This window comes from Myotis myotis, unplaced genomic scaffold, assembly GCF_014108235.1.
Source record: "Myotis myotis isolate mMyoMyo1 unplaced genomic scaffold, mMyoMyo1.p scaffold_m19_p_2, whole genome shotgun sequence".
Taxonomy (NCBI): Eukaryota; Metazoa; Chordata; class Mammalia; order Chiroptera; family Vespertilionidae; genus Myotis; species Myotis myotis.
In genome coordinates this window covers 21,447,080-21,474,407 of record NW_023416324.1, presented here as the reverse complement: position 1 = coordinate 21,474,407, position 27,328 = coordinate 21,447,080, and the positions used below count along the sequence as shown (strand labels likewise).

Genomic DNA, 27,328 nt, shown 5'->3' with positions numbered 1-27,328 from the left:
ATGGGCAAGGGGCCAAGTTGCCAACTTGCTGTAAAGGCTGTTAATGGGAAGCATGTGACCATGTGAGATGGACCCCCATTCCCTCCTCCAACCCCAGCTCCAGATCTCCCTGGGTAGGGGAGAACGACCAGCTTGCCTCCACGGGCCACTACCTGAGCGTTCCCTCTACCTGGGTCATCTTCCACATGGAAGGTCAACTCTACCAACGCTGGGCTCATCCTCAGCTGTTCCTCCCATTTCCTAGAGGGCTCACCAGGCCCTAAGCACCTCCCACAACCACCTGACCCTTCCCCTCCTCCATACCTTTGCACGAACTTTTTTCTCTGCCTGAATACTCAGTGTTTTCTCCTCCTCAGCGAACTCCTATTCACCCGTCAAGATCCAGTTCAATTGTTCATTTTCTCCTGCAACATTTGTGACTTAGAGGCAAGATTCAGCTCCTCCACCATCCCTCCCACCTTTCTCTGTTGCCATTGTCTGTTCTGAGTGAGTTTTAGGCGGTGGGAGACATGATGCAGGTTTGAGTTGCTCCTTCTGGTGGGTAGAAAGGGCCACGCTTGGAGGGGCAAGTGATCTAAACCCTCCTCCTCGAATACCAAGGGGCCCAGGATGAGGTGGGATGGGGTGCATTTGAGCTGGACTGCGAAGGGCTCAGCTGGCCAGCAGCGTTGGGAGCAGGGTGTGTGTGTCCAGGGGGAAGCACACGGCAGGGGGTGGAGTGGCTGGGGCACTCCATGGCCACGGGGCAGGCTGAGGACAGACACTGCTTTGGCTTGAGGGGCTGAGGCAGAGGATGAAAGAGGATGGTACCTGAGGCATTTCAAAAGGCAGAATGTTTAGGACTCAGGGCTGCTGCGAGGTGGGGTGTATGAGTTGGAAGGTGAAAGGTGCTCCCTGGAGTTGGGGTTGCAGAGGCCAAAGACGGATTATCCAGGACAGAAAAGCAAAGAAAGCCTGGGGAGAGCAAGGCCACCCCTCAGCTCCCACCCTGATGCACATCACGACAGCGTCAATATACACACCTAGCTTGTGATCAAGTTCTGTTTATTTTAGAAGCATAAACAGTGGAACCAGGAAGGAGTGATGAGAACAAGACGCCGGCCTCCTTGACAGGGCTCTGTGTGTGTAATCCAGGCCTACCCAGCAGCCTGGTCCAGCCTCTTCCTGCGAGGAGAGGGTGTGAGGACAATCTGGGTGGAGGAGAAACTTCCATGACGGTGGGAGTGGAGTAACTTGGCTTCGGGCCCCTCTGAACAAAGTGAAAAAGGCCAGAGGGCCGAAGCCTTCGGTCAAGAGCACCCCGATCTGGCTCTGTCTGTGCCTGCGGCAAAGCCAGGTTCTGGAGGGGAAACCATGAGGTGTTGTCTGGTCACCAGGAAGGTCCCAGGTGTCCAAGAACAACTGATGGTAAGGCCCCACAGCCAGCAAGCACCCGCTTCCCCCGCCCTCGTCATCTCTGCAGAGCCTTCAAGGAGGGGGCACCCAAGGCAGCCAGACTTCCCAGGCCCCGCTGTTGGGTGACATAAGTCCCAGGTTCCTACAAATACTGTTTCTTAGAAGCATGGCTGCTGGGATATTTCTGGCTACTCTGAGGGTACGGGTCCAGGAAGGGGGGTGGCCTGGAAGCAGCCAGCCTCTCCTCTGTAGTCAGGTTGGCCCAGTTCTGCTCACTGGATGAGAGCCCGCTGTAGACGGGACATGGCTCGGATGAGGGCTCCTTGCCCATGGGGAGGTAGAAGACCTGGTTAGCGTAGGGCTCCGGGGTGGTGCCCTGAGCGAGGGGGGCATGCTGGCCCTGCTGGGCCTTTAGTCTCCGTGTGAGGTAGCGGTACAGCAGGTGCACCAGCTCCAGCAGGTTGAGCAGCAGGGAGATGAATCCGACCACCTGCATGAAGATGATAAAGATGGTCTTCTCGGTGGGGCGAGAGACATAGCAGTCCACAGAGTGGGGGCAGGGTGCGCGGTGGCACACATACACGGGCGCCATGGTCCAGCCGTAGAGACGCCACTGGCCGTACAGGAAGCCTGCCTCTAGGATGCTCTTGCAGATCACACTGAGCACGTAGGTGCCCATCAGCGCCCCTCGGATCCGCATGCGGCCATCTTCGGCCACTGAGATCTTGGCCATCTGACGCTCTATGGCTGCCAACGTCCTTTCCACGCAGGGGTCCTTGTGCGGCAGTGCCCGCAGCTCCTCCTCCTTCTGCCGCAGCCGCTCCTCACGCCGAGACAGGTGAATGACGTGGGCCAGGTAGATCAGCGTGGGCGTGCTGACAAAGAGGAACTGCAGCACCCAGTAGCGGATGTGGGAGATGGGGAAGGCCTGGTCGTAGCAGACGTTGGGGCAGCCCGGCTGGGCCGTATTGCACTGGAAATCCGACTGCTCGTCACCCCACACGGACTCACCGGCCAGGCCCAGGATGAGGATGCGGAAGATGAAGAGCACTGTCAGCCAGATCTTGCCCACCACAGTGGAGTGCTGCTGGACCTGGTCCAGCAACTTTTCCAGGAAGCCCCAGTCACCCATGGCTCCTGGGCTTCTGTCTGCAGGGAGACAGAAAACACGGTCAGCATGGCACCTTCTCAGCCGGCCGAGCAACAAGCCCGCAGCGGGGCGGGCCATGCCCTTTTACCTACAGGGAAACTGAGGCGCAGGGCGGGGAAGGGACTGGCCTGAGGGCTCACGCCCAGCAGGGTGGTCAGGACTCAAAGCAGATCTTTGGAGGATGGCTGCTAAGCTCTGGCAAAGGTCCTGTCTAGTCGCACACATCCGTGTCCCTCTTGTTCCCAGCCAGAGTCCCAGGATGACCACAGCCCAAAAAAGATTCAGATCAAACTGAGGCTCCTGAGCCAATGGGAACAGAGAATTTGAGGAACGTGTCCAAGGAAGGTCACACAGCTGTGCCATGTCCCTCGTCCCTTTTGTCCGGGACAGGCTGTCCCCAGACAGAGGGAGGGGGTGGTGGTGCTATCTTCAGCTTCTCAGGGTGCCCAAAGCCTCGGTCCCTACTCCCTTCCTCTGGTCTCATTCTAACTTTGGAGTTTGTGGCAGGAGGGGCGTCAGCATCCTGCACGAGCTCCACCTGCCAGCAATAGGGACCCGCACTAAGTATGACGCTTGATCCTGCGGGCTTCCTCCATCCCAAGACCCCCCACGCTGTTGCTGCCAAATTCGACTATTGAATTGTCATAGCAGGGGAGAGGCACAGGCCGCAAGGTTCCCAGAACATCTTGGGGCAGGGGAGGTAGGGGAAGGAGGAGCAAAGGAACCAGACCTGGGTTCCAATCCTGACTCCCTCTTACAAATGGGAGACCTCGCTTATGTGACAACCCCTTAGCACCTCTCTTGTAAAATGGAAACAATACTATTCCTGCCTCCCGAGGTTATAAGTGAAAGAAGATAGGAACCTTGCTTCGCACAAAGCCTGGCCACTAGCAGACTGGATGAACGCCGCTAAAGTGGTTCGCACCCCACCGCCCTCACGCCCCGCACTGCGCAGCAGCCCCCAGCCCCAAGCGCAACTCACCGCCTGCCTGCCAGGCGGCCCAGGTGTTGGTGGGGACGCGCGGTGGCCCAGCGGCGCCCGGGGAGCCCTGCTGGGACCTCGCCTGGAGGCTGGGACCGCGCCTGGAGGCCTTAAATAGCGCCGAGGGGCGGGGCAGGAAACCGGGCGGGAGGGCAGCGGCGGTTTCTCAGAGCCGGGGGATGGGACGGGAGGTGCAGGCACTCACACCCGACTCTCCTGGGGTGAAGGGGCTGGGGAGATGGCGCTGGGGTTGGGGTGAAGGCGCTCTCTCCTCCAGCTGACGGTATTCCAGGCGTTAGCTCTCCTGGCCGCAGTGTCTTTGGTGACGGAACAGGAGTTCTGCGAAGTTGTCAGGGCGCGGTGAAGCGAGGGTATTTGAAAGTTTTACAGCAAGAATCTGCTGATCCCGCAACTGGCCCGAGGGGGGTGTGAGGGGGTGTGAGGGGGGCAGATGGGGCGGGGGGAGTGTGGAGGAGACTGTTCTAAGATGTGATTGGGGCCAGATCCTATACCTAGATGCCAGATGCCACCCAAGGGAGACCGCTTCTCCTAAATCCGCATCCCCTGCCCCGCCCCAGACCCATCGACCCCTCCCCTGTGCTCCACACGTGCTGGCTCCAGGAGCAGGCTGGTGCCCTGCCCCACAAACATGCCAGTGTCAGGCATTTCCCCTTGTCTGGGGTGGGGCATGCGCAGCGCCCGGATCCATCCTGACCTGTCCGACATGACAGTTTAGCACCTGCCATGAGGGCTGGAGGATGCCCACACCATCTTTCCCACAGGACGTGCCTCCTCTCGAGTAATGCACGCTCCCTAAGAAACTCTTGATGTAACTAATGCTGGAGTTGTAAGCCTCTTCAGGCTCCGAGCCTGGGAAATGTTATGCAACAGGGCCTCCAGGGAAGGGCCTTTCCTCCACGCTGGGGGCCTATTGTCCTTGGTGAGAAGAAGGGAGACCAGCATTTGTTATGTAGCCATGGTGGCCCCCCTCCCCGCCTGCACTGGGCCAGGACAGGCAATAAAGGCTCATTAGGACATGGGGAACCACAGCGCCCTCCCTAGAGTCTGTGATGGAGCCTGCGTCTCAACTGAGCCTGTATCCTTGCAGAATTCTCAAACATCCCCACTACACAACCAAAGTCACCAAGCAACTCCCATGCACCACTTGACATTGGGGAAGGGGACTTTCTGGACCTTTAGCTTGGATCCCACCTTCATGCCTCTAAATGGGAGGGTGGGACGGCATTCCGGCTCCCTCGCTCATTCCGGCTTCATCCTGTTGGTGAATATTAGTGAGGGTCTGCTGCGGTACGGAGCCAGGGATTCCATCCTAACCAGCCAGATGTGGTCTCTGGCCACCCGCTCTCACTAGCTGGAGCAGGAGGTGGGAAGGGAGTATATCAGCTCTTGGGATGACAGTAAACTGGGAAATGTGCAAAGTTCTCCTGAGAAGGACAGGGGGACTCACAGGGGACTTGGTTAGGAACGTTTTCTGGAGGAGACTGCGTTAGCCAGGTTGGGAGTGGGCGTGGGGGTGGGTGAGGGAAGAGCATTCTAGGAAGAAGGAACAGAAAGGGCAAAGGACCAAGGACCTGGGGTTGCCAGGTCCTGAGACCTTGGCCACAGTCTCCAGAGTGCTGGCCTTGGTGGGTGGAAGCAGTAAAGCCGAAATTGAGACCTGGCTGTGGACCCCTCGCCCTCAGGCACCTTGCATAAACCCCTGTGCCTCAGTTTCTTCCTCTGCATAATGGGGATAATAATAATACTGTGTAGGGTTGATAGGCAATCGAGTCAAAGCACACAGCATATTATTGATACACAGGAAATTTTCAAGTTGAGTGGTGGCTAAAATCATGTGACAAAATGGATCCGTGGGTTGCTCTTGGTGGGAGTTGTGGACCAAAAATAAATAAAAAAATTAAAAAATTGGGGTTCCACGGAAAGTAACTGTTAGATCACCAGAGCAAGGACGATTGGCCAGGTACAGAAACTGGCCAGGGCAGAAAGCTCCAGATGCCCAGCAAGGGGCAAAACTGGGAAAACAAGAACGTTGTCCCCAGGATCCCCTATCCTCCTGTAGCATGTCACTGGTCATGCGGTTTGGACCCCTGATCTTACATATTGCTGGTCAGGCGGTTTAGCCCACTCCGACCTTTTCCTCTCTAAAGATAACATCTAGGCCTCAGTCATATTTCAGCTCCAGGCCCAGAAAAGCAGCAAAACCAGACGAGTGATGCCGTGGCTGCCTCAGGACCAGCAAAATTGACTAATGACCCCCTGCCCTGGCACTGACCAGTCAGTGGAGACCATGACCCTGAAAAAGCACACCTAGAAAGCCGATGAATATTCTATTGAGCCCTTTCCTGAGACCTTTCCTAAGGTTGCACTATGTCTTCTCTACAAATATTAATAATTTAAATCATGGGTACGGTCTTCATGTATTTGCCTGTATGTTATATGTGTTTTCTGCCTCCAGATGGCACCACTAGGGTATAATGTTTTATTGGCCTACAGAGATTAAATATTATATAAATTAAGTAGGATCCTATAATCTAGACAAAATATTTAATATTAAAACCAGTTTAAGTTTAATTAATAACCTTTAAAGTTATTACCATAATATATACATTTGTTTTACCTAGATTTACAATATAACTAGAGGCTGGTGCATGACATTAGTACACTGGAGTGGGGGTGGTCCCTCAGCTCGGCCTTTACCCTCTCACAGTACAGGACCCTCAGGGGATGTCCACCTGCCGGCTTAGGCCCGCTCCCCTAAGCCAGCAGGTGGACATTCCCCAAGGGGTCCTTAGCACTGCAGTGGAGGCAAGAGAGGCTCCTGCCACTGCTGCTGTGCTCGCCAGCCGTGAGCCTGGCTTCTGGCTGAGCGGCACTCCCCCTGTAGGAACGCACTGACCACCAGGGGACAGTTCCTGCATTGAGTGTCTGCCCCCTAGTGGTCAGAGTGCATCATAGTGACCAGTTGTTTCACCATTTGGTTCATTTGCATATTAAGATTTTATTATATAGGATCTTTTGGTTAAGTATATTTGACAACCTTCCCAAAGTTTAAATTTCTTTCTTTTTTTTTGTTAATCCTGTGAGGATATTTTTCTATTGATTTTTAGAGAGAGTGGAAGGGAGGGGGAGAGACAAAGAGAACGAAGCATCGATGTAAGACACATCTATTGGTTGCCTCCCACATGCCCCAACAGGGTCGGGGGATTGAGCTTGCAACTGAGGTATGTGCCCTTGACCGGAATTGAACCCATGACCCTACAGTCCACAGGCTGACACTCTATCCATTGAGCCAAACCAGCTAGGGCCCAAAATTTAAATTTAAAAAGACTTTTTAAAAAAAAAATAGAGAAATGACTGAGTTATTTCAATGGGCCCTGAAATATTTCAAGGACTCATTCTCTCTCCTAAGTTTCTAAACTAATTAGGCCTATTTAATATACTTGAAAAATTACATGGGAAGCTTTGTCAAATAAAAATTAGTAATAATAACTATGTTTTATTTGAATACATATATATTTTTAAAATATATTTTATTAATTTTTTTATAGAGAGGAAGGGAGAGGGATAGAGAGTTAGAAACATCCATGAGAGAGAAACATCCATCAGCTGCCTCCTGCACACCCCCTACTGGGGATGTGCCCGCAACCAAGGTACATGCCCTTGACCGGAATCGAACCTGGGACTCTTCAGTCCACAGGTCGACGCTCTAGCCACTGAACCAAACTGGTCAGGGCTGAATACATATATTTTTATTAAAATGAATAAAAATTTCGGTCTGCTCTAGGAAGGAACTTATAAAGATTCAGAGCTGAGTTTAAACAGGAAATTCTCAGGAGTAACAGGTATCCTGTTGGTGACACTGGCCCAGCATCTGGAGTAGAACTCCAGATATTTGTGATCCACACACTGGGGTGTTTATGAATTGTCTACAGTGCTGAATGCATACTTCCAAGAGCCATGTACTTTGTTTTAAAATCTTGCATGTTGTTTGTTCTTTATATGTATTGTAAAACTCTATATTGAACCTAAGAATATAAACTCTATATTGTTCTCTTATGTCATTTCATACTAATTATTATTTACCAGGAAATTATTATCTTGGAATATTATATCCTACAAAATGGCAAGGTTCTTTGTCAATTGTTTTATGGTCAAATCTATAACCATGTCACTTAAATGTCATTTACAGGCCATCATTGTTTTGTTCTGATGCATTTACAAATATGTTAGGTAAGTCTTTGAAAAGATTCATAACAAGGACACTGGCTTACCCTAAATTACTAAGAGGTCATCTCTTTAAAGTAAGTAAACTATAGAACTCTAAAGAATGACTGAAAACATAAAATACTGGCAAATAATCAGTACTAACAAAAGATTAGTTATATGGAAAGCTTTCTGTCTTTCGGATATAAGAAAGTTTGTTTTTATTTCCCTAGAACAATTTGGTAAATTGTATCTTCACTAGAGGCCCAGTGCACAAAATTCATGCACAGGTAGGGTCCCTAGGCCTGGCCAGCAATCAGGGCCGATCAGGGCCTTCCAGCTGCCGGCCAGGGCCTTCCTTCATTCCGTGTGCCCCCTGGTCATCAGTGCACATCATAGTGAGAGCTCGAACTCCCGGTCTCCCGGTCTAACTCCTGAGGGGACACTTTGCCTATTAGCCTTTTATATATGTAGATAAGCAATATGGAAGCTTTCCTATTTTTCTCCCTATCTTGTCCCTCCAGAACTGGGCAATTCTTAATGAATGAGTCATGGCAATATGTTCCTTTGCATAAATTCAATAAGATCAGTTTCCAATTGTGGTTTTATTAACCAAGACTTTGGCTGGAATGTCATGTCTGAAAAATATGTGCTTGGACTCTGGCTGTCACCAGAAAGCTTTAAGGAATGAAGACTGACTTTGAAGCCAATAAGAGCCCCTTGGAAAAAGCCTGGTACCTTGTTTGATCCTATGGTTTACAGCAAATTTTCCAGGTAAGGAATGAAGGTTGCTTTCCTAAGAGATGGCAGGAAGGAACCTCAAGACATCACTGGGGACCTCAAGAACTTAAGGAGTTCACCCAAGTCTATAAGTATTTCAGGCAAACCTGATGGCAGCTAAATGGCTCAGCTTCTTTGTCCCAAGGGGCTAATTACAGTACAGTCATGAGATTTCGGCAAAGCAGATTTTTAAAAGCTTGTATAATCAATTGCTATTCTTATTGTGTTTATGCAAATGATCAGGCCAAATGGTAACTAGACTTAATACAGTAAGTAAATTGGTCTTAATTTGGCTCTTTAATAAAAATAAGAGTAATTTTAGGGGGGGAAATTGTGTGTTTCAATAGATTCTATAATACACAGTTGTGAATATTAAACCCAAAGTTTTATTTTTCATCTATGAATTGAACTGGACCCTGGATTTATCTAGTTTTCTTAAATATTTGGCTACTACCCTCCAAACAAATGCTTCATTTTTCTCCTATCCTTTTACTTACAATTATTAGAACTAATGTTTCGTTCCTTCCACCAGACCATCTATCATAATTTTGTTCTAGCATTTGCCCTGATAAAAATAAAGTTTATGACACAGTTTGTCTCCACCAGGTTACAAGTCCTCCTTGTCCTCAGGAAATACCACTCCTAGACACCATTACAACCTCCTTCTGTGCCCAGGTTTCCTTGTCCCTCACACAGACAGCCAAGGATCTTTTGGCTCTGAAGGAAAATGTTGACACATTTCAGCAGGAAGCAGCTACAGAAGACACCCTGAGCCCATTTTCTCTGAAAGAATTCAGTGTCAAAAATCCTTGAGGGGGGAATGTTAGACCCACCCCCACCTCCTCCCGAGCAAGGATGATGGGCCAGGCACAGAAACTCACCAGGGCAGAAAGCTCCAGATGCCTAGCAAGGGGGCAAAGCTGGGAAAACAAGAATCTTGCCCCCAGGGTAACCTATTCCCCCCTAGCAGATCACTGGTCATGCGGTTTGGACCCCTGATCTTTCATATCGCTGGTCTGGCAGTTTAGACCCCCTGACCTTTTCCTCCCTAAAGATAACATCTAGGCCTCAGTCGTATTTCAGCTCCAGGCCCAGGAAAGTAGCAAAACCAGACGAGTGATGCCGTGGCTGCCTCAGGACCAGCTATTGACTAATGACCCCCTGCCCTGGCACTGACTAGTCAGTGGAGACCATGACCCTGAAAGAGCACACCTGGAAAGCTGATTAAAATTCTATTGAGACCCTCCTGTGAGATCTCCCCTAAGATGTTCACCTGCAAGAAAGAAAGATGCCCAGGACAAAGGACCCAGTGTGCGCTCTTCCTCCAAGGAGCACGCCCACGCCATTCCCTCCTCCCTCTCATTCCCCCACAGGCACGTACCCCCCAGCCTCTAAGGGACCCCATGAGACTTGCAACCAAGGGAGCAACGGGCAGTGGCAGCTTGTCCTGGGCTTATCCCCTGGACCTGTCTCCAAGGCCCCCTTTTCTCTGTGTAGCCCTTCCCTCATCTCCTATCCCCTTTCCTTAAATAAATTCAATTTTTCTTTAATCACCATCTGAGATGGCTATGTAGCCTGCCTGTGCACCACCAACTTTAACCTTTCAGTAACCTCACAAGGTGATTTGATCATAAATTCCTAACTAGACAGGACATGAGGAGTAGTCAGTAGCCTAGACCAGTGGTCGGCAAACCTCGGCTCGCGAGCCACATGCGGCTCTTTGGCCCCTTGAGTGTGGCTCTTCCACAAAATACCACGTGCGGGCGCGCACGTACAGTGCAAAGTTGATTTAAAACTTTAAGTAAAGTTTATTAAGTTAATTTTAGGGAATGTTGTGGAGTGAAAGAAGATGTAGTGTTGAGGACTGAGAAAGGTATGTTGAGATGGTTTGGACTAATAGAGAGGATGAACGAAAGGAGATAGACGAAACAAGTATACAAGACGAGTGTGGATGGGAGAGTTGGAAGGAGTCGACCTCAGCCAACGTACCTCAATCAGATTGAGGACGTTTTTAGCAAAGGCCAGCTTAGAAGTACCCTAATGAAGTTAATAACAATGTACCTACCTATATAGTTTAAGTTTAAAAAATTTGGCTCTCAAAAGAAATTTCAATCGTTGTACTGTTGATATTTGGCTCGGTTGACTAATGAGTTTGCCGACCACTGGCCTAGACTTATGACTTCTTTAGTTAAAGGCTTATCTTTGCCTTAAGTAAGCCCTTTCCATTGTTTCTATCCATCAAGGTTAATGCCTCTTTGAAATGCCTCTTTCAGACTCCTCCTTCCAGTGTGAACACCCTCAAGAGAGCACATACTCTCATTGACTCTCCTGTAATCACATGGCCTTGCTTGGCTTCCTCCCACCTTTGCATAATATTTCTCAGGGTCCCTCTTTAATGCACAAAAGAAGCTGCAAACAGTCATTTCTTGGAAGCATTTATCTTATTGTCTGTCGAGATCTTGCTTCCACATGTATTCTTTGTTTGACTCCTACAGGTTTGAATGTTTCTTATATCAGAGCAGAAAGGGTGGTGGGGGGAGGAAGCTCAGGGGTGGTGGCGGGAATATTGCAGGTGGGGGCTGAGGCCTGGGGCTGAGGCCTGGGACTGGTGGCAGAAAGATTCCTGCTTCTCCACAGTAGGATTTAGTTCTTGGACTCCTAGTGCCCCAAGGTCCCTGAGGGTCCTGTCTTCAGCCCTGGCAGGCCATTTGGGGCAGCAAGTGAAGAGGGCTGTAACCAACTGGGGTTGAGAGAGGTGGCTGCTGATGTCCATCCAGGGCCCCAAAATAAGAAGTGTTATGCGGATGTGAGGGCTTGGTATCCTTCAGACAGTACCATTTGAGGTCATGATTCCCCATCTGGGAGCTTATACTGTGGCCAGACCCTATTACAATAGAAAATTACTCTTTTCTTTTTGAAGGTCCGGGAGTCAAATCATGCCCAGTTAGCCAAGAAACAGGCCAGGGGACTCCCGCCTGGTATAGTTTGTCGATTCCCCATCTGGAAGGGAGAAAATTAGGAATTAGACAGCCCAGCATCCTGGGGTCAGTTGTGGAGCTTGGGGTCCCAGGGCTCAAAGACTAGTATCTAAAGTCTCAGGCATCTAGCAGGGATGATGAGAGACTAAGGGCACCACCTATTCTCACCATAATCGGAGAGGAGGGGAAATCAAGCCTTACCCAGTGAAGGGTGTCTCTGCAGACCTGGCTGGGGTGGGATATGCCCAGGAATCCGGGAGCAGGCAAGTCTGCTCGACCAGGGCAAAGGAGCAGGAAAAAAAAATAGAGCTAGTATATCCAGGGGTTTTATAGATAGAGGAGGGTTTTGCTAAAAGGCTCTTGATGTAATGAGGTAGTAGACAGTAAGTGGAAGGACTAATGGTTTGAGGTGAATTTAGGGTGCCCTTGACTTCCTAGTTGTCTCATACCATGGCCTTCTGCATGGTATCTTATGTATTCCTTTGATGATGTCTCTGCCATTTCCGCTGGACCCCTCTGTGACCCACTCTGACAGGTAGACCCCTATTCTGAGAGTTATTACATTGTCCAGATTGTGGGAACGCTGTGCCTCCATAGCCCCTAATACTGTAGAAATTCTACCACAGTACTTCCGCCAAGTGCTGTAGAGACTTGACCCGTTAAACCCTGAGAGCGTTTGCAGGTGATAGACAAAGAGATTTACCCAATAGGTCTGGTTGGAAGAGGACAGACAGATTTCCCATTTTAGAGTTGGCCCATGAATGTCATCCGCCCAGACCAGCCGTGGGCAAACTAGGGCCCGCGGGCCCGATCTGTCCCGTTTGAAATGAATAAAACTAAAAAAAAAAAAAAAGACCGTACCCTTTTATGTAATGATGTTTACTTTGAATTTATATTAGTTCACACAAACACTCCATCCATGCTTTTGTTCCGGCCCTCAGGTCCAGTTTAAGAACCCATTGTGGCCCTCGAGTCAAAAAGTTTGCCCACCCCTGGCCCAGACCCTTTGGGGTTTCATACAAAGTCAATACCTAAATAGATGTGGAAGGCCTCCAGGGCGGGGTAGAAAAGTAGGCAATAAGGACCCTGGGAGGATTTCGAAATATGCCCGATAGTTCCAAACTAGACATCTCCTATCCCTTCTACCGGCTTGTTCCAAATATGGAGAAAAGGGTTTTAAGGTTGTGGTCAGGAATTAGTGGTCTAGTGAGTAAAAGGTTCCCGTTTCCCAGGGAGCCTGCATCTGCTGGATGGAGAGAATGTGCTAAAGCCAGGTGGAGAGCTTCGGTATTAGATCTTCTGTTCTTTTCGGCAAAGAGTGGGCATCTCTAGATACAGGTTATTGGGGGCCAATTTAAAGAGGTAGGCCCGTGATGTCCCCTTCAGTCTCACGGCACAGGTAAGGAGGAAGTACTAATTTCTGTGTTGCCTCACCCTCCCAATCCTGGAAAAGAAGGAAAAGTAAAGCAGCCCCTTCTCCAGTCTCAAGGACTTACGGTTCGTGCAGTCCGAGTAGCGGCACCAAAAAGATGTTACCAATTGGGGTTACCGGCTGGGACCTCCGTTCTTCTCGTCGAAGCAGAAGAGATTTTAAGGTCAATGAAAATGAAAGTACAGCGAAGTGGGATTTATTAAAGATACACTGTGAGCGAGAAGCAGGCCAGTCAAGAGAGACAATGCCCCAAACTCCTGGGTTATATAGTTTCCGTGAGGAATTTTCTGGGTGGAGACTTTCACTTGCATTCAGGGATGGTTGACAGAAAGGGGTGATGCAACTATATCTCTTCTGCGCATGCTCTTACCCATACGCAAACAGACAAACACACCAAGGGTGGGGGATGGGAGGGGGTGGTCAAAACTACAATGCAAATTTTATTATAATTAGTCCACGGCCCTAGTAAGGTCACATGGAGGTCATGTCCTTTTCCTCTGAGCTTGCACCAAGAACCGGCTGGTTCTGGACCTACCGGTTCCGGACGTGCCCGCGGGCGGTCTGCTGGCTGCTGGGCCACCCATCGAGGGGTGGTCTGAAGGCCGTGTTGGTCTGACCCCTGTCAGGACCCCAGGGCAGGCCCCACCCAGCCGCTCATGACTGACGTCCTACCTAACAGGCTTGGCTCTGACCTCAGAACGTCAGGATCAGTCTGAGCTGAGTCTTCCGGGTTCCCAAAGCTGATAACTGCGCCTACTTGGTTTTGACCCCTGAGGTCGTGAGAACAGAGATCCCTAGGGGCTGGTTCTGCTCCCAGAGCTCGGCTCCTGCGGCAAGGCCCAGACGCTCCCAACGTCCTTCCTTGGGATCCATCTACTGCAGTGGTTCTCAACCTTGGCTGCACATTAGAATCACCTGGGAATCTTTTTAAAATCCTGATTTCTGGGCCTCATCCTCTGGAAATTCTGTTTCTTTGTTATGGGTGGGGCCACAACAGTAGTAACAAAGAAACAGAGTTTCCGGAGGATGAGGCCCAGAAATCAGGATTTTAAAAAGATTCCCTGGTGATTCTAATGTGCAGCCAAGGTTGAGAACCACTGATCTACTGGGAAGGAGGGAGGAATGGAGGCGATGTCAAGGTTGCCCTCACCCTGCTCGCACTGCTTCTTCAGGCGCTCTGGAAGTCAGGGTTTGAGTGACCTGGCCCCTTCCCAGGGAAAGGAGGGTCAGCCAAGACCGTGATTGCCATAACCTGGCCATTCCACCTGGAAAATATCCCTGGAGCCCCACCCCTCTCTCCATTCCCATTGCCCTGATCCTGTGGAGGCCGCCATCTCAGTGGCCTCCCAAATGGTCTCCTAGCCTCTACCCTTCCCTGACCAGACCACTGTCCTGCTTAAACCCCTTTGTGACTCCCCATTGCCTCCTGGCCTCAGTCACTTCTCCAGCCTCATCCCTCTCCCCTGTCATTTCGTGATCCAGCCAGACTGGACTGGTTCTCTGTGCACTCTTGCTGTGTCCATGCTGTTCCCTGTGCCTGGAGCACCCTACATGCTGAATCCTACGAGCTGTTGAGGCCTTTGCTCCCTGCAGCCTTGTCCCAGAAGGCCCCTGGCTGTCCTCCACTGGGTTAGGTGTTCCTTTGTGCTCTCAGGGGCTCAGGTACTGCTCCTGGGGGAATTAAATTTTTATTTTATTTTACTTGTGTTAAATAAATACATAAAAGAGTGTTTACCACCTTAACCATTCTCAAGGGTACCATTTAGTAGGGTTAAGTACGTTCACAGTGTTATGCAACGGATCTCCAGAACCTTTCCATTTTGCAAAATTGAAACTCTATTCCCATGAACCACTCTCCACTTCCCCTCCCCCAGCCTCTGTGCATTGTTTACTTGTCTTTACCCCTCCCCCGTTAGACTGTGAGCTCCTGGAGGGTGGACAGTCTTGTTTACATCTCCAGCACATAGCCAGGCACCAGGCCCATATATGAATTTATTAATTCAACAAACCTGTATGGCCCCAGGTCCTAGGCCTTGGAGAGCCACCAGGGAATAAAAATCTGTCCTAGTGGATTTTACGTTCTAGCTGGGGAGACAGACAAAATGAAATGCAGACTGTGTTAGAAGGTAATACATGTTCTGTGGAAAGGACAGTAGGAAGAGAAGATTGAGGGTGCAGGGGGTGGCAGTTTTAATTCTGAACAGAAGGAAGGAGACATTCTCACTAAGGGGCTGGCGGCTGACATTTGTTGTTCGTCAGCAGGGAGCTCTGTGTCTCTGGGGAAAACAGCACTCCTGCTAAGGGAATGCACAGTGCAAAGTCCCTGAGGCAGGAGCATGCTTGGTGTCTCCTACGTGGGAAAGTGCAAGGACGTCAGTGTGGCTGGAGTGAGATGAGCCAAGAGGCGGGATGCCTTCAGAAAGGGAACAGCCAAGGTGTGAGCGGAGGCAGAGCTTGCAGGCTCCTGAAGCCCTGTGTGAGTGATGGGGGGAAGGGCACACTATAAGAATAGGACCACAGCGGTTTAATGATTATTCACTTTACTGACTACCGATAAGAGGTTATCTTACACACCCTGGGAAACTGGAGGATGTGGTGCAAGAAGGAAAAACAGAGCTGTAAAAAGATAAGCGACACCTTGGGGCTAGGAGAGTCCATTGCTCAGAAAAGAAAATACATTTGAGAATAAAGGACAGGAGACACTTTGATTTGGTTGCTGTACCTAGATTCTGACCCCCCTCAGGGAGTTTGCCTCAGGAATGCTGACTATTCTTGGGTCCTGGCTGGCAGGCTGGGTTTTAACACCATTGTAAGTTAACTAGCTTGTTATCAGACTTCAAGATTCTGGAAGGAGACCCAGGGACCACAGACCCTGCAGTCATCCCCCGTCCACTCCCCCCTTGCATGCAGCCTTTCTTCCTTGTCTATCCTATCTAATAATAGACAAACATGGTAATTGACCGTACCTTTGCTACAACTCCCATTGGCTAATCAGCATGATATGCAAATTAGCCACCAACAAAGATGGTGGCTAATTTGCATACTGCAGGCAGGGCCAGCAGTGCGGGACACTGCCCATGGGCCCCAGGCCCTGGACCCCTGACCCGGCGACACTGCCTAGGGGATCCAGGCCTTGGATCCATGACCTGGCGAGGGAGCAAAGCAGTGGAGAAGGGAGAGAGCCGAGATGGCAGAGAAGTGAGGGAGCCAAGGGCTAAGCGGTGAAGGGAGGGAGCGAGGCAGCGGAGATCTCTGCTTTGCTGTGGTCTCAGGAAGCCCTATTCTTGCAGGAATAGGCCCGAGGAAGCCCTATTCTTGCAAGAATCTTCCTGCAACGGGCCTCTAGTCTATATAATAAAATTCATGCACTGGGCCTCTAGTATATAAAAGCTTAAGCGATCTTTATGACAAAACAACTGGAATGACTGGTCGCTATGACCACACTGACACCAGGGGGCGGATGTTCAATGCAGAAGCTGCCCCCAGCCAGTAGTTCCTAATAGCCTGATCGGGGCTGGGCCCTGGGCTGGGACAGGGAACGGGGGGTGGGTGGCTGTGGACATGGGTGGTGAGGGAAGGAGGAGGTGGGGAGGTGGGGAGGTGGGGAACTTGATCAGCCTTGATCACTGACCAGGCCTAGAGACCCCACCCATACATGAATTTCATGCACTGAGCTTCTAGTCCCTTATATAGTAGGAAGTGTTCCAGCAGATTTTTCATGGATGGCCTGCTGCTCTCCACTACTGTACACATTTTTGGAATAAATGCTCATATATGATTCAACCCTATCTTTGCTTAATTGGCTCAAGGAGTGACAGGCAGCCTGGACCCATTTGTTGTTTGGTTTCATGAGGGGCCTTTGGAGGTTTTGGGCAGAAGAGTGACATCACCTGACTTTGGTTTTGACAGGATCACCCTGGCTGCTGTGCTGGGAATACCCTGTGGAGGTGGGTGATGAACAGTGGAGGCCCCCTTTAATATAAGCCTCGTTGCCTAACTGTGCGGAATCTGGCCAGCTGACAGCCTCCAGCTGTTAACACTTTCAGGTCTGCTTCAGCTGTCCAGGTGGCCAATCTCTGCTTGGGGTGGCTCCAGGTGATGAGTGAGCCAACCCCTGCCACCCAATGCCACTCTAACAGACAATCTTTGTCTCCAGATATAGAGCTCCCTGCCACAGGTCTTGTTGCTCAGTCTACTTCCTCCCCTTTTCATTTACGGGTATTACTCCCCAGAATACCATTTGCACTCTTTTTTAAAAATTTTTTTTATATACTTTATTATTATTATTACTAGAGGCCCAGTGCGCAAAATTCATGCACTGGAGGAAGGGGGTGTCCCTCAGCCCAGCCTGCACCCTCTCCAATCTGGGACCCCTCAGACATCCCTCTCACAATCCGGGATTACTGGCTCCCAACCGCTCACCTGCCTGCCTGATTGCCCCTAACCACTCCCCTGCCAGCCTGATCAATGCCTAACTGCTCCCTTGCTGGCCTGGTGGCCCCCAACTGCCCTCCCCTGCTGGCCCAGTCACCCCTAACTGCCCTCCCTGACGGCCATCTTGTGATGACATGGGAAAGGGAGAGAGAGAGAAAAACATCAATGATGAGAGAGAATCATTGATGGGCTGCCTCCTGCACGCCCCCCACTGGGGATTGAGCCCACAACCTAAGCATGTGCCCTTGACCGGAATTGAACCTGGGACCCTGGCCAACACTCTATCCACTGACCCAAACCAGCTAGGGTTAGTCTCTTCTTATAAGGGCACTAATCCCAATCGTGAGAGCTCCACCCTTGTGACCTAGTCACCTCCCAGAGTCACTACCTCCTAATACCATCGTGATCCAGCCAGACTGGACTGGTTCTCTGTGCACATTGGGGGTTAGGATTTCAAAATAGGAATTATGGGGGAATGCAGACATTCAGTCCATAATGGGACTTGGACCAGGGTGATGAATACAAAATAATCTATTTACCTAGGGCTGCAGGGTGGCTGTTACATCTTTCAGTAGATGTGGGCTTGAAGGCTGTGTATATGAAATTGAAATCTATCAGATGCACAATTGAAGGAAGCTCATGCAGTTGAGGAAGGAGGAAATAGAGATGTGTACCCTGAGTAGAGAAAGCCAAGGGGACATGAAGGCTATCTCCTGATGACAGTGATGTGCACTGGGGGACTCTGGGTGATGAACATTAGCCCAACACATACTGGATGAGAACAGCAAGCTGTGATGCTCAAAATAGCTCCCAGGCCCAAGGCAGGATGTCCAGGACTGGAATGTCCCTCATCCATGGTCCTGTCCTGCACCCTGGAGAAGCAGGGTCGGGCTGGAAGCTCAGTCCATTCTGGGATAGCCAATGATGTGCCCCGATTGCTCTGATCTCTAAGCCATCCTTGGCCAGGCAGCCAGAATGTCCTGGAAGATGCTAGAATGCATGGTGGCAGATAGGTAGAGATCCCTTCTCCCTAAGACCTTTGCAACCATCCAATCTAGCTGGGGCTGAGGTACCATGTGGCCGGGGGAGCAGGCAGAGACTTTCCTGAGCATGGTTGCACTCGGAGAGTCACTGGCTATGTTGTTAGCGCTGTACTAATGCCTTACCCGCAGTGTCTCCTTTTACCTCTACAACAATCCTAGGTATGTCCTGAGTGCTGGGATGAGTATGTTCCCTTTGCCCCTCTGGTCTACTCTTCCCCCCTCTCCACCCTGCCTTGTGCCTTGGGAGGCTGACTGCCTCCTGGATCTCTGGCTTCTGGTTGGGTTGGGTCAGTGGGAGCCACCAGCAGGTGAGCAGGAGATGGGAGAGTGAAGTTGGGGAATTTATTTGGTTGCTGTGGTTGGATGGAGCACCTGTGTAGTAACCCTGTCCATTGCTACTCTGGAACTAGCCCCAGGATACTGAAGTTACCCCAGGATTCGTGTGTTTCCTTAATCATGCCCACACCTTTTAAAACAGCCCCTCCGGGAAACTCTTTGACATTATTCGGTTTGACTGTGTCATCTGTTTCCTGCCAGGACCCTGATTGATATGGTTCCCATTGTATTGGTGACAAGACAGAGATTCTGAAAGCTTGCCAAGGTGTAGCATGGAGAAGCTGTGATCCGGAAGTGGTTAAGCTATGATTCACACCTGGGGGGTGGATATCAGCCCTGCCCAGGGACCTTAAACTTGGCTGGCTTATCCATCTCACCAATGGCCACACTTGAGAGCAAAGATGAATCACAGCCTGTTGTGTCTGCACGATGGTCTGACCTCTCCCTGCCTGCATTGGCTCTGGGCTGCCTCCTGGCCTCGGCTTTAATAGTCACTAAATGTTCCTCCAGGTCAGTATAGCCTTTGTACCTCTTCTGCTTCCCATCCTGGTCTGGCCTTGATGTTGGTGTGCCCTAAGTTTCAGGTCCTCATGCAGTGCTGGAGAGGGGCTGAGCCACCCAGAGTGCTGTTAATGCAGAAGAGTTTGTTTCTGACTCCCCCAGGCTCTGAGCTCCTTGGGCTCAGCTCCTACCCCCTCTGCAGCCCCAGCATCCTGCCAGGGGGCCCGGTGTGGAAAAAATGCTCAGGAAAATGAAAGGAGCTGAATAACGCTTGGGTGAGGCAGGGACCGCATGCCTGTAGAGGAGACAACAGGCCTGCCGGCAGCATATATGAGTGAGAGTATGACTAACAGGGATTTTGTGTACACAGGGTGGGGATGCGGTTGTGGATGGCAGTGCCTGGGTTACAGAGGAGGGACTGTGATTTGTCTGTAATGAGAGGGCAGTGATTGTGTGCGCTCAGGACAGTCTCCCTATGAAATCACTAGAACGGCTGTAGCGGGAGCATAGCGCCCTCTTGTGGCCACATCTCCAATCACAGTAGGTTCCACCCCAGCTCCCACCTGTCAATCCCAGCCCCAGCCTAACTTCAGCCCACACCCTAGCTATACCCGCCCCCACCCCACCTACCCCACCCCCACTCCCCGGCCCGCCATGGAGCTCTCTCTCCTTCCCAGAGCGACCTTTCCTGACCTCAGGGTCTTGTAGGTGGGAGTGTAGAACAGAGGATGGAGCCAACCTGTCTAAAACCCAGCCTTTATTGATTTCAAGGAAACTGCCATGGGGATGTTCCTGAAAGGCTGGCACCAGACAGCACATCGGCAGGGAGGAAGATGGGAGCGAAGCTTCCTGAGGCTGGGAGAGTGGAGGCTGGGGTGGGGGACCTGCCCTGAGAGCAGTGGGACTCAGAGGATCCCTGGGTGTCACCAGGAGAGGTTGGTGTCACCAGAGCCCCCTCCTCCTCTTCCCAAGAATTCTCAGGCCTCCAGACCTCCCTCTGCTGGGGGAATTCTTCCTCTGCACCGCAGGGACCAGGTGCTTCTCCAAAGGGAAGGAACATTCTTTCTGGTCTGGTGCATCCAACCCAGGGCAAGCATGTCTCTTCTTGTAGCCTCCAGGCCTCTGTGCCTGCCCTTCTCTCCACTTGGAAGCACTTCTCACTTCTCTTAAACTTTACTTCCTCAGGGAAGTCTCGCCTGATCGCTCCCTCCTGGGCTGGGTAGAAGCCCTGTATGAGCGCCCTAAGCATCCCCTTGCGCAGTAGTTAATTTGCTCGTTTCAGTGTTGGCTTCCCCCAAGGGATGGCACTGGGCCTGTGGAGTGACCTACACCCAAGTATTCAGCACAGTGCCCAGCACTCAAAAAGTATCTGCCCCGAATGAAACTGGATAGCTCGGTGAACTCCAAGTGGGGGCACCCAGCACCTGCAGGACCCCTCCACCGGCGCGATACCTCCCCACCTGTCCCCGTTGGCAGACCAGGCATCACCCCCCGGCCCGTGGTCAGATGGGGGTCAGAGCGGGTGCTGAAGCATGCGGCTTGTCACCGTGGGCGCCCAGCACGAACTCCCCCTCCACCAGCTTATGGTGGCAGCGGCAGGTGGAGGCCCGGCTGGCTGAGGATTTGCGGTTGCGGCTGCCAGGGGCCCTCTGGTTGCGTATGCCTTTTACGACCCTGTGGAAGATGAGGTAGCAGATCTCGCTGATGGTGAGCACGATGCAGACGGCAGAGGCGCCCACCATGAAGTAGGTGAAGACCTTCTTCTCCGTGGGCCGGGCAATGTAGCAGTCCACGGTGTTGGGGCAGGGCGCCACGTTGGCGCACTGCACGAGGCGCGGCATGCTGAAGCCGTACCAGAGGGTGTGCAGCACGTAGAGGAAGACGAATTCGATGATGAGCTTGAAGATGAGGCTCAGCAGGTAGGTCCACCACAGGCCGCCGTGCTTCTTGCCCGCATTGTCATACAGCTTGGTGCACTGGTCTCCGTGCTTCAGCCGGTGCCGCCGCTCCCGCTCCTCCCGGTAGGCCACGTGCAGGATGACCAGCAGCGAGGGGCAGGTGACGAAGATGAGCTGCAGGGCCCAGAGGCGGATGTTGGAGATGGGGAAGTAGGTGTCATAGCAGACGTTGGTGCAGCCTGGCTGCTTGGTGTTGCAGTCGAAGTCCTTCTGCTCGTCCCCCCACACCCGCTCTGCAGCCACCACATACACCAGCACCCGGAAGACGAACACCACCGACAGCCAGATGCGCCCGAATGCTGTGGAGTACTTGTTCACGCCACTCAGTAGGGACTGGAGCGTCTTCCAGTCCATGGTGCCTGGTAGGGGCGCCGGGGGCCGTGCACACCTGATGGAATAATAGGAAAGACCATATGTTAATGAATGGGTGACATTTGTTGAGCTTTTACTATGTTCTGAGCTCTTTGTGGATGGACTCATTTGATCACGGCGAAGACCTTATGAGATCAGGGATATGATGTTGCCTGAGCTACAGGCAATAGGCAGAGAGGGTAAGTAACCTGCCCAGAGTCACAGAGCTAGTATACCAGGAGGAATAACAATTCCTATTTATCGAGCATTTACTCTGAGCCAAGCACAGAGCTCAACACTCTATGTGCAGGATTTCATTTAATCCTTATAACAACCCCACGAGGCAGATGCTCTTAGGTTCCTCATTTACCCTTACAAAGATAAGGGTTGCAGAGTACTTAGTACATAGTAAGTGCTCAATAAATGCTGGCCACTCATGAAATCTACAGAGGTCCAGTCAATCATTTAAAACTAGAGTTGGGCCAAAACCGGTTTGGCTCAGTGGATAGAGCGTCGGCCTGCAGACTGAGGGGTCCCAGGTTCGATTCTGGTCAAGGGCATGTACCTGGGTTGCGGGCATATCCCCGGTGGGGGATGTGCAGGAGGCGGCTGATCGATGTTTCTCTCTCATCGATGTTTCTGACTCTCTGTCTCTCTCCCTTCCTCTCTGTAAAAAATCAATAAAATATATTTTTTAAAAAAATAAATAAAACTAGAGTTGGATTCAAGGCTGGACTGTGGGTGCCAGGGCTGTGCTGTCCCTCACCTTCTCTCCCCTTCTCTGCTGCATGCCTGCCCAGACCCGGTTCTTACACCTTACCTCGCTGATGCCTCGCTACCATCCTGTGAGGTCGGGGCTGAATCTTATTCTACAGAGAAGAAACCGAGGCCGGGAGAGGGGAACTAACTCCCCAAGGTCTCGCAGCCGGTGGGCGGTAAAGCTGGGGGACCAGTTCATGTTGGGGCGCGTGTGAAGAGGGCTACTGTCGAGCTCTGGGGAATAGGAGAGCCGGGGACGATCTAGCTAGAACTCCCTGCTCCCTGTGCCAGGCCCGGGGAAAGCCCCAGCTACACAGCCATGCTGGGTGCGTGGAAACATGTTTCGTTTAGGCCTCCTGATCACACTTTTTCCACTCAGTCCTGGAGTGACTCAGAGGGTGTGGAAGGGTGGGTCTGCCTAAGTATACCTAGTGTGTGCGCGTTGCCATGGGTGTGACTCCACGTGTGTATGGGTCTGCACACACGTATAAGCGTTCCTGGAGTGGTGTATGTGACTCTGAGCAAGCACGATGCCTGTCGGCCCCCTTCGCCCCGCCGCCCTGCACAGCTGCTTCTCACTCCCTACGGCCACCACCCTGGTCCAAGCCACCATCAACTCTTGCTGGTATTAATTGCCACAGCTTCCTTACTGGCCTCTCAGTGTCTGCTCCTGCACCCCTAGAGTCCATTAAATTGGGTCATGTCACTCCCTTGTTTAACACACTCTACTAGCCTCTCATTACACTTAGAACTGCCCCCAGATTCTACCTCCTCACCCTTCTCTCCTGCACTCTCACCCTGCCTGTCTGCTCCGGCCACTCTGGGGGCCTTGGGGGTCTTGGTATTTTTCCTGTTGCCTGGAACGCTCTTTCTCCAGAACCACGCATGGCTGGAGCTTTCTCATCACGGCGGCTTCTGTTCAAACATCTCCTTAGAGCAGCGATTTTCAACCTTTCTCATCTCATGGCGCAGATAAACTAATTACTAAAATTCTGCAGCCCATCTGACAAATAAAAAGTATACTTTTGATTTTTCACACGGGACAGCTATTGTTGTGTTGGCCGTTGTCATTTTTAAAATTTGACAATCTAAGGGAAAAGAGGTCAGTACCCCTGAGTAAAGAGTCAGCTATTGCATGTTTTAAAAATTCTTGCCCTGACTGGTTTGGCTCAGTGGATAGAGCGTCGGCCTGGGGACCAAAGGGTCCCGGGGTTCGATTCCAGTCAAGGGCATGTACCTTGGTTGCGGGCATGTCCCCAGTGCAGGGTGTGCAGGAGGCAGCTGATCGATGTTTCTCTCTCATCAATGTTTCTAACTCTCTGTCCCTCTCCCTTCCTCTCTGTAAAAAATCAATAAAATATATTTAAAAAAAAAAATTCTTGCAGCGCGACTGGTATAGCTCAATGGTTGAGTACTGAGCCATGAACTAGGAGGTCAGGGTTCGATTCCCCATCAAGGCAAATGCCCCGGTTTCAGGCTCCATCCCCAGTAGGGAGCGTGCAGGAGGCAGCCTATCAATGATTTTTTTTTCATCATCGATGTTTCTATCGCTCCCCCTCCCTTCTTCTCTGAAATAAAAAAAATATATATTTAAAAATTCTTGCGGCACACCAGTGTGCCTGCCGCAATACACTGGTTGAAATTGCTGCCTAAGAGGCCTCCCTGGTAACCCCAAATCTGGGAGCCTATCCCCTTCTTCCAGTCACTCTGCTCCTGCACCTTTATTGTTCTCTCTCTATTTTTTTAAAAAAATATATTTTTGTTGATTTCAGAGAGGAAGGGAGAGGGAGAGAGACAGAAACATCAATGATGATAGAGAAGCACTGATCGGCTGCCTCCTGCTTGTCCCCCACTGGGGATCGAGCCTGCAACCCAGGCATATAACCTTGACCGGAATCGAACCCAGGACCCTTCAGTCCGCAGGCTGACACTCTATCCACTGAGCCAAACCAGCTAGGATTCCTTTATTTTCGTTATAGCATTAATCATTATTTGAAATTAAAGTTTTTTTTTAAGAATTATGAATTTATTAGGTCATCTGAAAAACCAGATGGGCTGAGCCCCCAAATGGCGCCAGCACCCAGGGACAGGGAGTCAGAGATTTTAAAGGACTCTAGGCGGGCTTTTTCTGGGCGGAAAATTCTCTGGGCAGGTCCTTTAAAGGTTTTATTTTTGTTAATCCTCACCTGAGGATATTTTTTCCATTGATTTTTTTTTTTAGAGAGAGTGGGAGGGAAGGATGGGGGTGGAGGAGAGAGAATCATTGATGTGAGAGAGGTACATCAATTGGTTGCCTCCGCCCTGACTGGGGATGGAACCCAAAACCCAGGTCTATGCCTTTGACTGGGAATCCAATTGGCGACTTTTAGGTCTGCAGGTTGACGCTCAAACTGGTCAGGGCGAAATGAAAGTATTTGTTTACCTATTTGCTTTCATTTATTGTCTGTTTCCCCCACTAGAATGCCAGCCCTGTCTTGCTTACTGCTTTATTTGTGTCTCGTGCTTGGCACAGTGTGGGGACTCAATGCATGTTGAATGAATAAACAAATGAATGCTTACAGAGGCAGCATGGAGGGAGGGGCTGGGCGTTGCGGGCTGCCGTGAGGACTAGGTAGCCTGGGGGGAAACCTCCTTTCACTGGGAGAAGGCAGTTCCTTCTCAGCACCTGGGCCCTCTCGATGCCTCTTCTCTGAGAATCTCGGCCTGGACACCCTCCTCTGCTCCCTCTGAGACCTGGCCTTTGGGGACGGGCAGTGGAATGTGCATGGGAAGTGGAGTCCCGTCTGCATTCAAGCCTCAACTGGCCACCTGCTTCCAAGAATGCCCTAATCTCCGGGACTCCACGTCTTTCCGGCAGCGGTTCTCAACCTGTGGGTCGCGACCCCTTTGGCGGTCGAACGACCCTTTCACAGGGGTCGCCTAAGACCATCCTGCATCTCAGATACATACAGTACGATTCATAACAGTAGCAACATGACAGTTAGGAAGTAGCAACGAAAATAATTTTATGGTTGGCTCACAACACGAGGAGCTGTAGTTAAAGGGCCAGAAGGTTGAGAACCACTGCAAGGGAAAGAAGTCCCACTTTCTGGAGCCCTGGTCGGAATCCAGAACCAGCTCCCCGCAGCCTGCCGCTCACCTGGTGCAAGTTCCAGAGGCAGCCCCGTCTGCCAGCCCTGCGGGCACAGCGGCCCTGACCCGTGCTCCCACCCGACCCTCCTCCCGGGGCAGCCGCCCCGTGCAGCCCCCCTCAGGGCTGCACCTCCGGACCCGTCCGCCCAGTCCCGCCAGACACACCCCGGGGAGCGACTCAACTGCAAGGAATTCCCCTCCAAGCCCAGGCTTGGGACCGGTGGAGCCGGTCTGGCTCCCCACCGCCGCGGTCCCCCAATAACAGCTCCCGCCATCCGCTTTTCCCAGCTCCTGGGCCGAGGAGATCCCAGATTTTGTCCTTCTCCTCCACGCCCCCCCCGCCCCCACAATAGAACTGCATTTGAGGGACAGGGGCATCCGTCCCTCGTAGTCGAAAGTCCGCGTAGAACTTGGCTTGCGCGGATTCCCAAAGTCTAAAATCCTACACTTCCTCCCTCCAGGACCCTTCTCCACGCGTTCCCTTCCATTCCAGGCAGTTTGGGAGCTTGCGGACCTAGAAGGGGGGCGTCTGGGAGCCTTCCGGCAGCTGGAGCCCCCACTCCCGCCCAGAATCGAGGGGGGTGGGGGAGAAGGCGGTTGAGAGGTCCCTCTAACATCACCCCGATTCCCCACGCCCCGGATCCGCAGCCGCGCGGGACAGGCGGGATCAAGACGCAGCCCTTCGCCGGCGGGCGCCACGGAGCGCTCAGCGTCCCAGGGGCCCGCCCGCACGCAGCCCCCCGCCCGCACGCAGCCCCCCGCCCGCACGCAGCCCCCGCCCGCACTCGGCACTTACCCGCAGCGGCGCGGCCAGCGCGGGGCCGGGACCCCGCGTCCTCGAGGTCCGCAGCAGAGGCGGGGGCGCCGGGAACAGGGGCTCTGCGGCCGCGGCGAAGCTCCCGCGGTGGCCGGCGCGCCCTGGGGGCCGTGGGGAGGAGGAAGGGTCGGGGGAGGAGCCGGGGACCCCGCCCCGCCGCGGAGGGTCCGGCTCTAGCCCCGACGCTGCGGCGCGTTCCCAGGGCAACCCTCGCTGGAGCGCAGGTGTCTGCCGGATCCGAGCCTCGGGGTTTCATGTGCGAACAGGGGCCTCGGTGGCCATGGGCAGGGCTGTTGCAAAGGCTCCAATGAGATTAGGGGCGTGAAGCACTATAAACCGGCAAGTGCCGTGGCCCGGGCACGGACTGCAATCACCACTCGCCCACGCGTGTTACCGCTGGGACCGTGCCCGCGTCCGGCAGGTCAGGGTCCCCGCCCGCCCCGACCCGCGTGGGAGCACTCCTGGGGACCTGCCTTCCCGGCACGACGGGTCCTCGGCGGTGGCCGTGCTGCCTCCTCTCTGTGTCCTCCAATGAAGCAGGTGCTCGTTGGAGAAGCCGGATGGGAGGGGGCGAAGCGAATCCTGTGCCTGGAGGTGAAACGGGATGGGGGCAGGTCGTTGCCAGGAATTACTACGAGGGGCAGAGCCTGTGGGGGGAGGTGGGGTGGGTGCGTGCAGAGCCCCCCGCAGAGGGAGGTGGGCCTGTGGCGGGGTTGCGCTCTGGGGACTAGGGCGCTTTGTCTCATTGACTAGTGGGCCCTGATTAGGAAACGAATGAGCGCCCCTGGCACCCCAGCCTTTCGAAGGTAACCCCAGTGTTTCCGGGCTCCCCAGGAGTCCTGGGATCTTAGTCACATAGGGCTTCACCCTGCAGTTTCAACAGCAATGCTGTTGCTGACACAAGGGTGACTCATTTCCCCAGGAGCACCCATTGGTGTAATTAAAGGCGCCCCCTCCTTTATCCTCAAAAGTGCCCCCAAACTTGGGAAGATCAATGACACTGTCACACTACTCATGGTGATAGAGAGCTAACAGGGTCGGGGGTGGGATGGGGCT

The 27,328-nt window shown here is 52.2% G+C and overlaps 2 protein-coding genes across 5 annotated transcripts; both read right to left on the bottom strand.

Annotated features, from left to right (window-relative positions):
* Positions 1 to 303: 303 nt before the first annotated feature.
* GJA4 (gap junction protein alpha 4) lies at positions 304 to 13,910 on the bottom strand. Of its 3 annotated transcripts, none has more exons than XM_036351336.1 (2): positions 13,006 to 13,910; positions 304 to 2,544 (listed from the first exon to the last, which is right to left on the bottom strand). In XM_036351336.1, exon 2 carries the CDS (start codon positions 2,525 to 2,527, stop codon positions 1,538 to 1,540), a length of 990 nt encoding a protein of 329 aa, XP_036207229.1. In that variant the 5' UTR covers positions 2,528 to 2,544; positions 13,006 to 13,910; the 3' UTR covers positions 304 to 1,537. The 3 variants fall into 3 exon arrangements, with proteins under 3 accessions (XP_036207229.1, XP_036207230.1, XP_036207228.1); XM_036351337.1 differs by lacking the exon at positions 13,006 to 13,910 and adding an exon at positions 3,528 to 3,631; XM_036351335.1 differs by lacking the exon at positions 13,006 to 13,910 and adding an exon at positions 2,638 to 3,468.
* A 6,085-nt stretch (positions 13,911 to 19,995) lies between these two features.
* GJB3 (gap junction protein beta 3) lies at positions 19,996 to 26,787 on the bottom strand. Of its 2 annotated transcripts, none has more exons than XM_036349594.1 (2): positions 26,252 to 26,787; positions 19,996 to 21,601 (listed from the first exon to the last, which is right to left on the bottom strand). In XM_036349594.1, exon 2 carries the CDS (start codon positions 21,565 to 21,567, stop codon positions 20,758 to 20,760), a length of 810 nt encoding a protein of 269 aa, XP_036205487.1. In that variant the 5' UTR covers positions 21,568 to 21,601; positions 26,252 to 26,787; the 3' UTR covers positions 19,996 to 20,757. The 2 variants fall into 2 exon arrangements, with proteins under 2 accessions (XP_036205487.1, XP_036205486.1); XM_036349593.1 differs by lacking the exon at positions 26,252 to 26,787 and adding an exon at positions 24,883 to 24,942.
* Positions 26,788 to 27,328: the final 541 nt, after the last annotated feature.